Below are 17,078 nucleotides of genomic sequence, written 5' to 3'. Positions count from 1 at the left end.
GTTGCTCTGAAATAAGATTGGCGGGGGGGAGCTTATTTGTATGATGTAAAAATATCTAAACATCCTTGAAGCAAGATACAGTTACTTTTGTGTAACTGGGTAAGATGAGATTTTTCAGTGAATATATTTTATTTTTCTTACTACATTTAGTTTTAGATTGAAAAGAAGACAAAAATACTTAAGTTTTTTTTCTTCCCTTTTTTGCTGTGTAACTTTTTGCAGTGTAAATTCATTTAGGCAGAGAAAAAGAAAACCCAATTTACAATTAAGTGCAGTATGTTCAAATATAGGCCTAGGGGTGGATCCGGTGAGAAATCAAAGCACAGTCTTTCTTTAAAAGGGGAAAAACCAAACAAAAAAACCCCCGTTTAACTTACTAAGGGTTCTATTTTTGTAATGAATGAGACTATTAAAAATGAACTATTGACTGTGATGGGATGTTTTTAGGTGCTCATGCTTCTGGATAGATAATTCTATTTTGAAGTGTTAAAGCATAGAGATTAATCAAGCAAGTTAACAAATTTGTCTTTGTGGCCAAATGTTGTAATTGCAAGTGTATTTTTAAAAAAAACTGTTCTTTGCTTAATGTTTTTTTGTTGTTGTTGAAAATATCAATTCTCTATTGATATACCTAATTGTATTGTGAACTGTTATATGTATGAAAATATATTTAGAAGTATATTCATTTTCTTACCTTAGGAGTGAAATTTTTGCAGATAAAAGCACATGAAAGTACAATGACTAAATATACAGCTGAAAGCCTTGGTAAAGGAACTTGAAATCTGGACATTTCTGCTGTTCATTTAGTTTTGCTATTTTCATTAATATGCACACTATTGTTTGTGAACTCAATTTCATTGCATTTCTGCCACTGATACTATAAATACTGAACTTTTGTATTGGTTATAAAACAGTCTGACCTCTGTAAAGGTGTGGCCACATGTCTTTAATTTTTTGCATCTCCAGCTGCATTAAAACACAAAAGAAAATAGGAGAAATGTATCTCCTTGTCACAATATGCCTGATACATCTGGCATCTATTGCAATTCGAGCTAAAGCAGACATTTTTAAAAGGATGTAAAACCGGAATGCTATAAAGACAAAGACCAGTGTACAGTATCAGTATACCAACAATAACAAAAATAATGCATTTCAATCAGGCACATTAACATTCAGAAAGTTCAGTACAAATAAAATGTTTTGCATAAAGAAGAATGGTATTTGCTTTTTTTATTATTATTATTTTGCCTTTCTCTGCATCAGTTATTTGCAACTTCTTCCCAAATTCTATCACAGAAGCATATAAATAACAAAATAACCAATGTCAATTGCTTGCACTGCGTCACTGAACATACAAGCATTATTAAGAACATAGTGAGATCAACTGCGATTATGTGAGTTGAATGCACAGATCTTTTTATATTCAAAATGAATATGCGATTGGTAATTGACAGTATCATTCAGCAAACCGGTGAATATTAATAACAAGACCAACTGCATTCAGTAGTCGATAAGTTTAGCAGCCCATTCATTCAGCCAGTCTATATCTGCATCTGCATTTGTGGAATATTCAACAATACCCTTGCATTGTAAGTATCCACTATGAAGAAATGTCCATGTGTGCATGTGAGACTCAACCCTCCACAGGACAAAGGCTGAGAGTGTCTCCATTTCTGACCGCTCCATTGGCTCTGTTCCGAGATTTCCCGTAATTGAAAAGGTTGTCCTGCTCACTGTCCAGCTCTGATTCTGACATCATCAGGCTGGAGTTGTGCTCTGTGCTCCTGTGTTTAATGTCTAAAGATGACAAATGCAGAAAAGTGAATGCAGTAACTGCAATTACAAACCTAATGGTCTGCCTTTAAGCCACCATGGGCCAAAATACTGTGGCATAAAATAAATCGGGTCTGAAACTTACTGTACTTTGGTTGAAGCTCCATCCTCTCCTGCTCGTCCATATTGTCTAGTATTGTGTACTTGGTTTTCTTCCTCACTTTTGTCCGTCTCCCTCTACAACAGTCCAAAACAAACACATGAGTATAGACACATACCACAGGTACACAAAAACATAGAACCCATAGTACATAGAACAAAATAGAACAAAAAATTCTATATGGTAAAAGTGAATGAGAACCGGTAATAATTCAATAATCATAAATTTAAAAGTCTTATTTTGTGTTTGACAGAAGGAGCATACAGGTTTGAAACAACATAAGGGTGAGTAAATGATGACAAAATGTACATTTTTGGGTGAACGATCCCTTTAATACTGGACTTGCATTACTGACAGGAAAAATACACTGCTGTTCAAAAGTTTTGGGTTGACAAGATTTTAAAAAAGTTTTTCCATGCATTCTGCATTTATTTGATTAAAAAATACAGTAAAAACTACTGTAAAAAAAAAGTAATATTTTGAAATAAAATTACAAACTGAAACAACTGTAACTTGTGTGTAACTTTTTTCCTGTGACGGCAAACCTGGATTTTTACTAATTTCTCAGTGTCGCATGATATTTCAGAAATTATTCTAATATGCTGATTGGGCGGTCACAAAATATTTATTATTATCAATGTTAAAAACAGTTGTGTTGCTTAATATTTTTGTGGAAGCCATTTTTCAGGACTCTCCGATGAACAGCAAGTTCAAAATAACAGCATTTGATGAATAGAAAGTTCAAAAGCACAGCATAAATGTCTGTCACATTTGATCACTTTAATTTGTCCTAGCTGAATAAAAGTATTCATTTCTTTCAAAAACATTTTTTTTACTGACCTAAACTTTTGAATGAAGTGAAGTGACATGTGGCCAAGTATGGTGACCCATACTCGGAATTAGTGCTCTGCATTTACCCATCCAAAGTGCACACACACAGCAGTGAACACACACAAACCGTGAACACACACCCGGAGCAGTGGGCAGCCATTTATGCTGCGGCGCCCGGGGAGTAGTTGGGGGTTCGGTGCCTTGCTCAAGGGCACCTCAGTCGTGGTATTGAAGGTGGGAAAGAGCGCTGTACATTCATTCCCCCCACCTACAACCCCTGCCGGTACGAGACTCGAACCCACAGCCTTTCGGTTATGAGTCCGACTCTCTAACCATTAGGCCACGACTTCCCGTATGATAGTGTGTATAACATAACTCATGCCACATATTTCAATAGGCAGTCTGTCTACATGCAGTAATGGAATCTTTATCACCTTTTACAGCAGCAGACACAAATCCAGCTGATGGACAAGAGGAAAATGATTGTCACGAAACAAGAGATTGTGACATGCAACACGCTCCAGTCTGTGAAAGGAGACAGAAGATTAGCCCTCAGCCTTTCCATCACTGTAAAACATTCTAATGTTTTCATGACAGAACATTAGAAATATCCTCAGATTATTTAGCACAACAGAAAGCATCAATACAGGTACGTCAGGTTAGCAAAATTTTGTGGGCAAAAAAAAGGTCCACTGTCAGTAGTATAGCGCTGCATGAAGCATCTCTCACACAGAGGTCACTTTCCAATCAAGCAGCCTTCTGTTGGTTAACGTGGCAAATTTGCCTGACCAACTTGAACCCAATGTGAAATCTATGCCCTCACTCGAAACTCCTGTTCATGTGTATTCCTACTGAAATAAGTGGATTTCTAATGCGACATTTCAACGTGCAAAAGTAAATGTACCACACCTTATGACTGAACCTGCTTCTTAATCTTAATTGAAATTTCTCATTTACATGAGAAACCTTATTGGGATGTCACACTGACCACAATTGCTCTCGCCATCATCAAGGAAGCGGCGAATGGGGTTCTCCATCCAAAGAGGGTCACAGGAACAGCTCCTTGTTATGGGATCACACTGACCACGTCCAGAACACAGCAGCAAACACACTAAAATATTCAGCACAATGGTAAAATCAGAAAGACTATATTATCAGCCTTTTTATTATATAATTTACCGTTCTCAGTTTCTCAGTGAAAGTAAATGGAAAAAAGTCACTCACTGACTGTGTCCACTCTTAAGACCTTAAAGAGCAAGAAGTCGGTTTTCTCTCGCAACAGCTGGTTTCTCAGCAGACGAGCGAGTTTAGGCCCTGGAATCGTACCATCAGGACCCTGCACTGAGAACCTAAATACTGTGCTAAACACAACAAACACATGTAGACTTCAACTAATCTAGGCTTAGTCTCTAGTAATTATGATTAGTTTAATTTAAAGGGGTCCTATTATGCTCAGTCTTGATTTTGGTTTGGGGGTGTACTAGAACAGGTTCTAATATTAGGTTGTTCGAAAAACACATTATTTTTCACATATTTTACATTATTACAACACCTCTCTCCCCAGTCTGGCACGCACGGCTTGAATAGTTCCTGTGTCAAATGAAGGCCCGCCTTCTGAAATATGAAATGTGCTGTGATTGGTTAGCTGGGCCAGTGTGTGCTGTGATTGGCTCCACTCGGCGCCTGGTCGGAATATGTCATGCCCCTTACCATAGCCGCCTGCGAGCTTCAGTGTAAATATTGCATCAAAATCAAATCAATTTGAGCACAATTTAAACCTGGATGATTGTAACCACTCTAAGTTCGTCTGCCTTGGGAAAGCTAGCATGTCTCCGACATAGTGATAACACTCGTTGCCTTCTCTAGTGCAGCTCAACCAGGTCTCATCCCATTCGTCGGTATTTGTGATATCACAAATCCCGGAAAATATGCGTTGTAGTCCAAACGAGTTGTTCGTTGTAGTTTTTGAAAAGTGATTTCTGTTCAATAAAATATCTCCTTTTGAAGTGGACTTTGAGCTTTGTAACTTCGCAGATCTTTTGTATGCTCAAACAGCAACATTACAGACTAACTAAAGTTGAAAAAGTGAAAAAGCATAATAGGACCCCTTTTGGTTTGGTGAGTTTGGTTATTGTATGTGTAGTACCTGATGTCTGACTGGCCGTGCAGGCCCTTCAGTGCAATGTCTGAGTCCAGAACATGCAGTAATGCTGCCAGCTGTCTCACCACCGTGTCCTTCTGTTCCTGACTGACCTGAGCCACGCCCACCTGCAGCTCAAGCTCCACCTCCTCTCGCTCACGTGGATCTGCACACAAATATCATTGGCATCAAACAAGCAATCTAAATTGATAAAAAGCCAAATGACTTAAAGGGGTAGTTCACCCAAAAAAATAAAATTCTGTGATTGTTTACTGTTTGGTTTTGGGGTCAGTTATTTTTAATAGAAATTAATACTTTTATTCAGCAAGAATGCAATAATTTTTTTCAAAAGTGACAGTAAAGACATTTATAGTGTTACAAAAGATTTCTAGTTCAAATAAATACTGTTTTTTTTTCTTTTTACTTTTTATCATCAAAGAATCCTAAAAAAGGTTTGCAGTTTCCACAAAAATATACAGTTTATATACCGTACACACTTCAGAATATTACCATCTTTTACTGTATTTTTGATCAAATAAATGCAGTCTTGGTGAGCATAAGATACTTTTTTCAAAATCATTAAAAAGAATCATGCCAAGTCCAAACTTCTAAATAGTAGTGGATTCTAAGCAGGTACAACATGCCAAATAAATGATGTATTTTGAACATCTAGCAAATGTTTTCTACTATGAATGAGTAATATCTTACCAGGGCATACTTCCACAGTGGCTGTAGCCATGCTTGATCGGCCCTGGACATCAGTGACCCGAAGCTGGAACAGGTACGTTCCTTCTACCAGGTTGGCGAGGTAAAGGAAGGCCTCATGATCTGAACCATATAACACATCCTATTCTCAAAGTATATGAAACGAGAAAGAGAGACCACCAGGTAAAACACTGAGCGGCGGCAAATTGTATAGGAAGAAATACAAATATCTCACTCACCCCAGCAGCAGGGCTCTGTTCATCTCTGACCCAAAGAAAAGACACATTTGCCGTTCCGCTGTTGGACACGGAGCCCCTGAGCACCAGAGAGTTGTTGGGTAGAGTGAGTGTGTGGCTGCCGCTAGCATGGGTGACCAGTGGCAAGCTTTTTGCTGTGAATTTTATAACACACAGAATTGCTGGAAACCTCCTAGAATACTTTATGTCTTTATTTTTGAACAGAATATCTATTGTTTTGTCATTTAACGTCAGACAGCCTTCTTTTCATGAAATATTTCTCTTCAAAAGTGTTCTTGTTATGTCTTTTTTTTAAATAAATGCCATTTGGTTTGCTATTTTCTGACATGCATGCATTTTAAATGTAGCTTAGGTGTTCAAATATTTTTGGGGGTCAATGTATCTACACAAATAAGAGATAAAAAACATTAAAATTACAGAAATACATGAAGTAATATATTTTCACATTTGCTTGATTCTGCTCACCTTCTTTAATGGTGATGGTCAGGACTGCGCTGTCTGTTTCTCCTTGCTGATCTGTCACAGTCAACCTGAACTTGTAATTCCCAGATCTCAGGCCAGTTGCTATGGCAACTGCTTTATTGGCATCTTTTATCTTCAAGCCTGGAGGGCCACTTCACCGTTACATGAGAGGAGTAGTGATGGCACATCAATACACTTTTCAGCAAAATCCATCACTATTCATGCAACACTAAAAGTGATTTAAAATTAAGAACCGTTTTGAAATATGAGAGTCTGTAAGGTAGTTATTAAGAAGCAGGATGACGCAATAACAGCTCCTACTGAAGCAATTTTAAAGACAATATGCCACGTTTGTTCTGTTATTTATGCAGTTGGGAAGTCTGGCTCATTTGTGTGAATCGATTCTTTTGAACAGTTTGATTCAATCGAGTAAGACTTTACATGTTCCCAGATGTCCTGTGATATTTTACATGCTTTAAACATATTTTAATAAAATAAAACATATTTTAATAAAATGTACACTGCTGTTAAAAAGTTTGGGGTCTTTTTTTTGCAAGAAATTAATGCTTTTACTCAGCAAGTATGCATTAAACTGATCGAATTGACTGAATTGAATTAGTTTTAAATTGTTTAAGACTTTTACATTATTACAAATCATTTCTGTTCTTTTGAACATCTGTTCATCAAAGAATTTGGAAAAAAGTATCATGGTTTCCACAAAGCAGCACAACTGTTTTCAACATTAATAATAACAATAAATATTTCTTAAGCACCAAATCAGCCTATTAGAATGACATCTGAAGGATCATGTGACACTGATGATTGGAGTAATGTACTGTATTTCCAAACATATAAATACAGCCTTGGTGAGCATAAGAGACTTCTTTCAAAAACATAAAAACTCTTACTGACCCCCAACTTTTGAATGGTAAATAAATGTGTATATAAAAAAATACATTTAATTTAAATATATTTGCAAACAAATTGTTTAGTCCATGAACCAGTTCATTGTAAAGAACCAACTTGATGATTTATTCATTGACCAGACATCACTAGTTATGCCAAGACAATGTGCTGGTACCTGATCATGTCCCATTGGTAGCTGATGACGGCCTGATCATCAGTGCTGTCGCTGCCATTCAACGTGATGCTGTTGACTGGGAGGAGGAGCTGCCTGTCTGGTCCTGTTATAGCGACTGGTGCTTTGTTTGCTACCACACAACAAAATTTCAATTCTAAAGCATGCATAGTTTTTCTTCATACACACTGATAGGTGAAGTGGGTTTGTTTTACCAGGCAGCACAGTGACCGAGACGGTGTCTGAATCCTGTTGACCGCTGGAGTCAGTGACTGTCAGCTGAAACATGTACCGACCCTCCTGGAGATCAGAGAGCTGCAGGAACGGTGATCTTACATCCTGAAAACAAGTAGCATATGAAAATATCAATTCAACATCAACTGCTCAACATTTTCATCTACTGTACCTAGACACTACTAATTAAAGACTATACTTAACAGTTATCTGGAACCTGTAAGTAACACAAACTCCAATACGTGTCCTTGGCTATGAAAGACCAACTTCAGAGCAATACTTTTATGCACTGGGCAAAATAAAGATCTTATTACCTGCATGGTAATCTTTTGGGTCAGGCTGCTGGGATGGAGAGTCCAGAGGTAGCTTGTAATGGCGTGGTCATCCGTACTGTGGTTACCCCACAAGGTGAGGTGGTTGACAGGCAGGATGACGACCTGGTCAGTGCCTGCTCTGGCCCGAGGAGGGTCATCTTTTGGTTTGCTGACCCTTACAGTGGCAGTACTGGAGTCGGTCAGCCCATCAGAATCAGACACCGTCAGCCTGATGTGGGCCAAGCAAAAATCAGGACAGGATCAATTTAATGAGGTTAGGCCAAACTGAAAAAGCCCCAGAGGAATTTCCCACCAAAGATTTCAATGAAATCGAATGAAAATTGAAAATTATACAATACACAGGCCTATTCATAGAGTACAATCAAGTCCTTACTTGAAGGTATATTCTCCTGGTGAAAGATTTTGTAGCTGCAGTACAGGTGCATCAACAAGGCCTTCAGGTTTCCAAAAAGGGCCATCCACCTTCTCCCACAAGTAACTGACTATTCCAGCATCATCCATACTCTCTGGAAAGCATTAGGATGTACATTTGGTTAAAAATTCATGGTCTAAATGATCTAAAGAAACAATGGAGAGAAATGGACACAACAAGCTACATACGACTCCCATTAATGATGAAGATGGAACCTTCTTGGAGAAGCACATCTTGGCTCTTGGGCAGAGTGATGGCTTTAGGAGGCTTGTTTATATTCACGGCTGTAGAATAAAAAGTACCAGCCTGTTCATATATGAACGACATGCATATACTGTATGCTTGTTAAATAATATCAAAGTACGATCTAAAGAGGGTGCAAGTGTACCAGGGTGTACTGTGAAGTTCACAGCACTTTCTCCATAAGCTTGTTGTGCTTTCACACTCACTCTGACAGCATAGACACCCACGGAAAGCTGCAATAAAGGAAACAATTATTATTTTTTTTTAAAGACAATTGTCTCATCTTTTAAATGATCACTTGGCAGTCATAGTGAAAGTGACAAGGAGTTGAGTCTCACTTCTGAAAGTTGGACAGACTTGTTGTGCCGCCCCTCCATCACCCCGTGGTGTCTATCTGGTGAGGCTACCAAAGTCCACTCATATGTGTAAGGAGATTCTGAGGAAAAATGCACCATCAACTTAATTTGAAATGCATAATTATCATTCAGGAATGTTCATAATTCAGAATGCAGAAGGCCTTACCTGCAATGCCATCTAGATTTACAGAAGCAGTTAGTTCAACAGTATCTTGAGGCAGTGTGACCTCCATAGGGCCACTAATGGACACAGTCAGGGGTCTTACTGATCACAGAGAGTGTGTGAAAAGAAAGTAATATATTATAAGATAATCCGAGTAATAATAATAGTGATGCTCGCATTAGTAAGCACCACTAATAAATGGAAATAATGCAATAACACATCTATAGCACCTGGCTCTTCTGAGATTATTTGCGGCGTGGCCTCAGTGCTGGGTGGAGCAGTGAAGGAACCACTGACTGTGCTGAACCTCGATGGCTCTGTGCTGATATCCTGCAGGTCGTTAGGTGCAGCAGTTGCAGATGAAATGTTCCATGGGACTTCTTCAACCTTTAATGATAAAAGAAAAATTGCTTTTCTAAATTTTTCAACCATGTCAATACAAAGCATGTGAATTAATACAGGACACCAGAACAAGGCAATAAAAGATAAAAGAGAATAAAGAGTTAAGTAAAAAGTGAACCTAAGAGGATAATGATGTGTTATTTCCAGATTTCACACAGCAGATGAGGCATGAAAGACTGATTAAGCACTTGGCCAGAGTAAGAGTACATTTAAAACACCATGTTTCCAAATGACGCCACAACATTAAAATAGAATCATGACATTTCAAGCTCTGATAATGAATTGGCATCCATGTATAAGAAAAAACCTGTTCCTTTCATTGTTGATTACCCTGCAAACAGCCTTGTCAATTTTATATAGATATTTAAAAAATATAATTTGCTGATTTGGTGCTCAAGAAACAATTCTTCTTATTATTACAGTAAAATTGAAAACAGTTGTGCAGCTTAATATTTTTGTGGAATCTAGGAAACTGTGATGCATTTTTTCAACAGAATTTATTTCAGAAAGAAATCTTTTGTATAAATAACTTCTCACTTTTGCTCAATTTAATGCATCCTTGCTGACCCTAAGCTTTTAAACATTTACCTGTCCATTTTTTTAATGTCTTGAAGGCATCTGAATATAATATGCATGAATCTGAAACACTCACCCTTGTGTTAAGTGCCATGATTCCTGGGGGCGTAACATCAGAATCTGCTTCAGTAAGAGATGATTTACTTTCATTTCTCATTTCTGGGAGGGGACTTGGAGGTAAGGGGCTGGTTTCAAGCGGGCCCTGGACTGTCGTTAGTCTGTCGTCACCAATTTTCTCTGTCTCCGATTGGTTGAATTCTTCTTTTCCTTGAACAAGTGGCCAATCATATAGCCCAGGCCGCTCTTCTTGTTCTACTGTTGCAGCATTTCTGTCGTCAGCTCTTTTGTCCTCCAAACTTCTGAAACTCTCAGCATACTCAACATCAGTGTTGTCCAAATCCTGAATGCCTTCCAACAACGCAAGGTCCTTCATGGGGTCCTCCGAGCCCCTGTGCCTGGGCAGGGGCTGCCAATGGTTTGGGAAAGACTCTCCTCGAACCAGGGATTGCAGAACCAGTGTCTGCGGGGGCCCACGTTGCAAAAATGCCAGGAGAGAGTCAGTACCAGGTCTCTGCTTCGGCTGGCAGTTCTCTTTGTGCTTACAACTGAGGACATAGCAGCGGCGCTCAAAAAACCAGGCCAGGTCACAGCCCGGGAGATCACAACAGGCCCCCGCACACTGGGCCAGAGACGACACATCTGGAACCCGCAAAATACTGCTGCTCCTCAGCTCCGGAGACACTACGCTCTCAGAATAGGTTGCGGCCTGCCAGCACTGTCCCGATACTACATCAACAAAACACAACAAATGCATGATGAAATAAATATTTGGGTTTGTAATTGTAAAATTCTAAAAAAAAATCCAACTTTAGGTCATGGTACTTGTGTCTTTTTGCTGTGAAATCTTTAATAATTTTTATAAAGTAAACATGAGAATAACTTTTATATTATTTTATATATATATTTCAGGATGAGCATTTACTGATCTGAAGCTACTGGACTTATTTTTTCAAAATGAAATTACATTTTAAAATGTCCCCCCCCTCCCTTCTATATAATACTATATTAACCATAAAAGCCTGATGTATCAAATATGATACAAAACATAAAACACATATGCAAACTTTAAAATATATATATTAATATTATAAATATTATACATATGTCAGGCTTTACAGGATTAAGTTACAGGTGTCAGCATCAACATACTTCACAACTGGGGCTCTTTAAAAAAAATAAATACTATTTATGGATTCCAATTATAATCCAGAATGGCAGTGCTGACTTGTCTTGGTGTTGATACAAGTACTGCAGAAATATATTCTTGCCTCTGATACAGAAGAGCAACACGAGCGAGAGAATTGGTGAGAAATTCATGATGCCACTGCTGCCTTTTCACAGCGATGGCTTCTGACGGTCATTCCCTCTTCAAACTTAGGTTAAAGACAGGGGAGACAACACAGGCAAGGGTATCACAAACAAACAGGACAAAATAACAATACAACAGCAGCAATGATCAATTAATAATAATTCAAAGCAATTCTAATTCCTATTTGTGGCTGGGCCTTTTGTGATTTGACTTCCATCCTTCATAGCAACCAGCCCCGAGGGCTTAGATACCTCTGGACAAATCTACATGTGATTCTAAAATACATTATATTATCTACGTTATTATTTATATTGCATTATCTAGCACAACTGCCACTATTTGTTTCATAAAACAAGCAAATCACTATACACAATGGGCCTAAATAGAAAGCCAACAGAGAGAACGTGCGCTATTATTGTCAGCTGTAGCTGTACCAGTGGGATGTGACGCTCTTATCCAAGCATCTGTTTCCATGACATCGAGAATCAGCTTCCGTACTGCAGCTCCATAGCGAACTCGCGCTGGATACACGCTGCTGGAGTAATGTTGGGATGAAGGTCTGGTATTGCGACAGTGATGTTGAGATGAAGGTCTGATATTGCTAGAGAGATGCTGAGGAGTATCTCTGCGCGAGGGAGTGTGTCAGCAGAGCGGACAGACGAGCAGGGCGGAGGTAGACACGTGACGGGATCTCTGTTATGTTGCAGAAACACACATCTCATCCAAGCGTCGTGTTTTTTGTTTTTGTTTATGTAATAACGTCTTTTACATAATTATACTATTATTAAATATACGTTAAATCTATTAGAATGATTAATTATAATATATTAACAATATTATAACGACCACGCCCAAAACATAGTAAGAAACAACAACATTTTAGAATGTTTATTATTTTAGAATGTTAAATTATAATATATCAGTATTATTATATCACATAAACATCTAGTCACAGAAACAACAGTAACAATAATAATCATCACTATCACCATTCAAACCATAGCTAAAAGGGGCGGGTTTAGCGGCCCGAGCGTTGTCTCTGATTGGTCAGTTACGATAGGTTTCGATTACATTTGGACCAAATAATTCAATGTTTATTTCTTAGCGTCCCTAATAAGATTTATATGCTAATTAATTAATTAATTAATTAAATTTTATTTATTTTATTATGTGCTGAGATTTGAATGTTTTGCCATTGCCGCGCAGTGGTTCAAAAGGACGAACTTCACCATCATCACGTCACTATGGAGGACGAAACCTGCAAAAACAATAAATAAATGAATACACAAATAAATAAATAAATATGCAAATAAATAAATAAATGTCTGTATAAATACACAAATTCTTGTTTAAATACATATAGAAATAATTAAACATGTGATTAAAGTAGGCAAATAAATTAAATAAATGGAAAATGTTTAAGGAAATGCTAAACTCATCCTATTTATTTTGCTTTGGTCACTCATTTATTTCTGAATGTAGTTCCACATTTATTTTTCCTCTGCACAACATGCTAATGAGAGGGTGTCAACCATGGACTTGGTCAGGGTCAGAAAATACAGGCGACAAAAGTATGTTTATTAAGCAAATAACAGTTCAGAATTGCAATTAAGAGCTATGTAAGCATAAATATTTTACATTGGCCACTTAAAATCTTTTATGATTTAACTCTCTCATGATTATAACTACAAAACTAACCCTATGAAAAAGTGTAAGATAATAATCAGTCACCTTGACTGATGAAGTTAATACGCATGCGCAGGCAAACGCTCAAGCGCGTCACACACGATCCGCCTACTCCTGCATAATTGACACCCTCTCATTAGCATGTTGCGCAGAGGGGAAAAAAATGTGGAACTACATTCAGAAATAAATGAGTGGTCAAAGGAAAATAGTTAGGATGAGTTTAGCATTTCCTTAAACATTTTCCATTTGCCCACCAATTTATTTGATTTATTTGCCTACTTTCATCACATGTATAATTATTTATTTATGTATTTAAACAAGAATACGTGTATTTATGCACACATTTATTTATTTATTTGTGTATTTATTTATTTATTGTTTTTGCAGTTTTCGTTCTCCATACGTGACACGGACTGGGAGAAATCGAAACGCAAGAACAGCTCTTGTTGCTCTATGCAGAATTCAGACTAGAGAAAGGCTAATGCTTCATGCAAAATAATTCCTTGGGACCGGATAGTTCACCCGAGGTAAATTTAATTTAGGTTATAACCTACAAAAAAATCAAATAAATGATACGATCACATAGGCTACCTAGCCTGCGATAATTTATCTATAAACCTAGGCGTAACCTGTTGCATAATTTTCATGTTATTGTTATATTGGGCACAATGCATGCTTTGTAATGGGTTAACTATGCTTTTCATAAGCATATGCTGAAAAAAACTTGTTCATGTCAGGTTTAGCTACACTCCACAGTAATCACTGTTAGCAAAGGACAAAACCCTAGAACAGAAATTGAATCCAGAAAAGAAAAGAAAAGATCTAAGAAGAACGCAAACCTGTATTGAAAAATGTTCCCTATTAAAATGGATGAACCACCCTGTTCACCAAGGTAAGAACTGTTTGAAATAAATATGTGTATTATTAAGTATCAACATTAAAGCATTAAGAGTTGATATTATCTATAATTAATGCCACAATGCCAATTACTGCTCACAAAAGTAACTCTATTGCTTTGGTTAGACTGTATAAGCAAAACATTAGACGTTGACCTTTTTTCCTTATACAGTCATACCTGCTCAGGAGAGCCCCCTGTGGACTGTAATGACACTGCACCATGTCTTGTGGATACCATGGTTAAGGGGAAAACTGGGAAGAAGAACAAAAAAATGAATAACAACACACAAAGTGCTGCATGTCAAATGAAAACAGACAGTGAGTGCATTCTGGTCACTGCTGAGCAGTCATCACCCTCGCAACACTTGCCTGAGCACCTCGAAAAAAGGTCTGCAGGATCGAAGAACAAAAAGAACAGCCAAAAAACAAGAATCCTTACACCTGCAACTTCACTAGCAAGCTCCTCTCATCGAGAAGATCCCAGCAGTTCACAGAAAGCATCAGCTCAGTCTACCTGCGCCCAGTCAACCCAGACGGAGTCTCCTCAACTCCAGTCTTTCCAAACGCAGTCAACACAAACCCCTCCAATCCAGGGTATACACTCGCCATCAACAGAATCCAAGTCAACACAGACACAACATTCCAGTTTTTCCTTACAACAGGCATACTGGGGAAGATCTTTCACAGATCAATCAACTGATGAACAGGAAACCCAATCCAGCTCCAGAAGCAGTCATCTAACTGTGTTATCCTGGAATATAGATTGCCTCGATACAGACAATATCTCTCACCGGGTCAAAGGCCTACTGTCACAATTTGGAAAGTAAGTGTTACTCACCATTTTGATTTTTATGCAGATATTTTAAGAATGCAGACCAAACATTAAAAAGGATAGATTTCTCATGCACATTCATAAAGGTGAATAAATTAACTACCAAAAAGATTTTTTTAAATGAGTGATCAGGTTTAGAGGATCTACAATTGCAAAAAAAGTTTCTCAAATTGCTTAATTATTAATATTAATTTAGATTTATATTCAAAATGAAGTGTATGATTTCTGCACTATTAGCAGCACATAACAGAATTTTTAAAAACAATGATTGCTTTTAAGCAATTAGTTTCCTTGAACACTCCCCACTCTGCATTGGTTGGACAAACACTTAGTTCAGCCCCAAACTCACAGCAATGGTTAAGGTAACATAACTAGAATATACTGCATTGTATGAGATGCTCAAACAAACAAATCAATGTTTGGACCTACAAATGTGTTAATTGTTTTAACCTAATATGCAAAGAACACAATAAGAATTTAACTTTAGTTAGATGCTTTAATCAGTTTACAAAATCATTTAATGGATGAATTATCATTTTAATACAGGTACAGTGCAGATGTAGTACTGTTGCAAGAGCTTGTTCCTGGTTGTTTGACGATATTACAGAACATTATGAAAGACTATCAGTTTCTTCAAGGTATGCCTAATGTTGCATCCAAACTAAGTTTTATAGATGCAATTCTTGTGGTATGAATATTTGATCACTTTGTGTTTCAGGCAGTGAGGATGGCTATTTCACTGCCATTTTGCTCAGAAAGGACAGAGTGCAGTTGCTCCAAAGCAACATAGTGAAGTACCCCACCACAGAGATCGGTAGGAACCTGCTAATAGCAAACGTAAGATCCTTTTTGCTAGCCATTGAGATAATAAAGGTCACAATGTGATTTAAATCATTCAAATCATTCATCGTCCTGTTTCTGCTACTCATTTGCACAATTGTTTAGGTGAGTTTTTTAGGGCATCCACTATGCATTATGACATCTCATCTGGAGAGCTGTAAGTCCAACTCTCAAGAACGCTTGAATCAGCTGCGGAGAGTCTGGAAATGGATCAAAGAGGCTCCAGAGGACCACACAGTTATATTTGGAGGAGATACCAACCTTAGAGATTGGGAGGTTGTGCATGATACTAGCAATTTGGCAACTATCCTCTTACATAAACCTTCTCAATTTTATGTCAAAATATGGTGTGTTAGTTTGTTTTTCTGTGTTTTTATGACAGGTGAGGAAGCTCGGGGGGCTGCCGGGTGGTATCTCTGATGTGTGGGAGATGCTGGGGGAACCGGAGGAAAGCAAATACACCTGGGACACATCCATTAATGATAACAAAGAAATCCCTCATTCTATACGTCTGCGATTTTACAGACTTTTCCTCAGAGCAGCCGCAGAGGGTGCCCAGTTATGGCCAGAAAGCATGACCCTGACTGGTCTAGAGAAGCTGAAGTGTGACTATTTCATCAGCGATCACTGGGGCATCCTTTGTACCTTCAAATTTGAGGTATCAGTAGAGCAGCGTGTCAATGAATGATTTAATTTTTGATGGCCTGCACATGATTATACAACTAAATGAGTCGCAATGTTTTATAAACAAATCACTGTTGATAAATGAAATCTGAACTAGTATTAAAAAAGTTCAAATATATCTTTATTACATAGCTTGAATGTTTGTCATGAACAAAATTACTGCTCAAGAAAACACATTTGTGCAATTGAATTCTGGTGTCCTCTATATACAAATACTAATAACTAATGTAAATAATAACCATTACTATTAAATCTACAATTTTCTTCCACTAGAGGGAGCTCGATGGACAGCTTGTGATTGTTCTCGCTGTGACTGAGAACATCAACCACAAAAATAACCAAAAGCAGTATTTATTTATTTTGTTCATTTATTTTAATTCATAGTATTCTAGAACATAGTACGTAATGTTACTACATAACATATATGATTACTTAGAATGGTTTACATACAAGGTGGTCATCATCCACAGATTTAGAACTACCTGTTTTTGAGACCATTATAATTAAGCATCATTGCCACACATAGTTTAAATGGCAAGAACACTGTAGTATAAAACAATGTGGGTGTTTAAGACTGTGTGCATTTTGATTTAATGCACATAGCTGCTGAAAATCTGGACTAAATCTTTTGGGTGATCCAAAT

General features: G+C 37.6%; 2 protein-coding genes across 3 annotated transcripts; one reads left to right on the top strand and one right to left on the bottom strand.

Moving 5' to 3' along the window:
* Positions 1-596: 596 nt before the first annotated feature.
* Positions 597-12,119, bottom strand: kiaa0319 (KIAA0319 ortholog). Of its 2 annotated transcripts, XM_016239132.1 has the most exons (21): positions 11,931-12,119; positions 11,456-11,560; positions 10,204-10,913; positions 9,380-9,536; positions 9,153-9,251; positions 8,969-9,066; positions 8,776-8,863; positions 8,576-8,671; positions 8,349-8,481; positions 7,955-8,183; positions 7,622-7,745; positions 7,410-7,539; positions 6,332-6,480; positions 5,849-6,000; positions 5,613-5,751; positions 4,911-5,070; positions 3,989-4,125; positions 3,753-3,875; positions 3,199-3,289; positions 1,919-2,010; positions 597-1,797 (listed from the first exon to the last, which is right to left on the bottom strand). In XM_016239132.1, the coding sequence occupies exons 2-21, from the start codon at positions 11,502-11,504 to the stop codon at positions 1,634-1,636; spliced, it is 3,120 nt and encodes a 1,039-aa protein (XP_016094618.1). In that variant the 5' UTR covers positions 11,505-11,560; positions 11,931-12,119; the 3' UTR covers positions 597-1,633. The 2 variants fall into 2 exon arrangements, with proteins under 2 accessions (XP_016094618.1, XP_016094619.1); XM_016239133.1 differs by lacking the exons at positions 597-1,797; positions 1,919-2,010; positions 3,199-3,289; positions 3,753-3,875 and having other exon boundaries at positions 4,042-4,120.
* Positions 12,120-13,920: 1,801 nt separating this feature from the next.
* LOC107556081 (tyrosyl-DNA phosphodiesterase 2-like) lies at positions 13,921-16,439 on the top strand. The gene is made up of 6 exons (XM_016239080.1): positions 13,921-14,074; positions 14,252-14,902; positions 15,458-15,549; positions 15,630-15,748; positions 15,857-16,027; positions 16,134-16,439. The coding sequence occupies exons 1-6, from the start codon at positions 14,034-14,036 to the stop codon at positions 16,437-16,439; spliced, it is 1,380 nt and encodes a 459-aa protein (XP_016094566.1). The 5' UTR covers positions 13,921-14,033.
* The last annotated feature ends 639 nt before the right edge of the window (positions 16,440-17,078 follow it).

Source organism: Sinocyclocheilus grahami, unplaced genomic scaffold, assembly GCF_001515645.1.
Source record: "Sinocyclocheilus grahami isolate Dianchi unplaced genomic scaffold, SAMN03320097.WGS_v1.1 scaffold555.1, whole genome shotgun sequence".
Taxonomy (NCBI): domain Eukaryota; kingdom Metazoa; phylum Chordata; class Actinopteri; order Cypriniformes; family Cyprinidae; genus Sinocyclocheilus; species Sinocyclocheilus grahami.
Note: the sequence above shows the minus strand (reverse complement) of the source record. Positions and strands in the feature narration are given on the sequence as shown.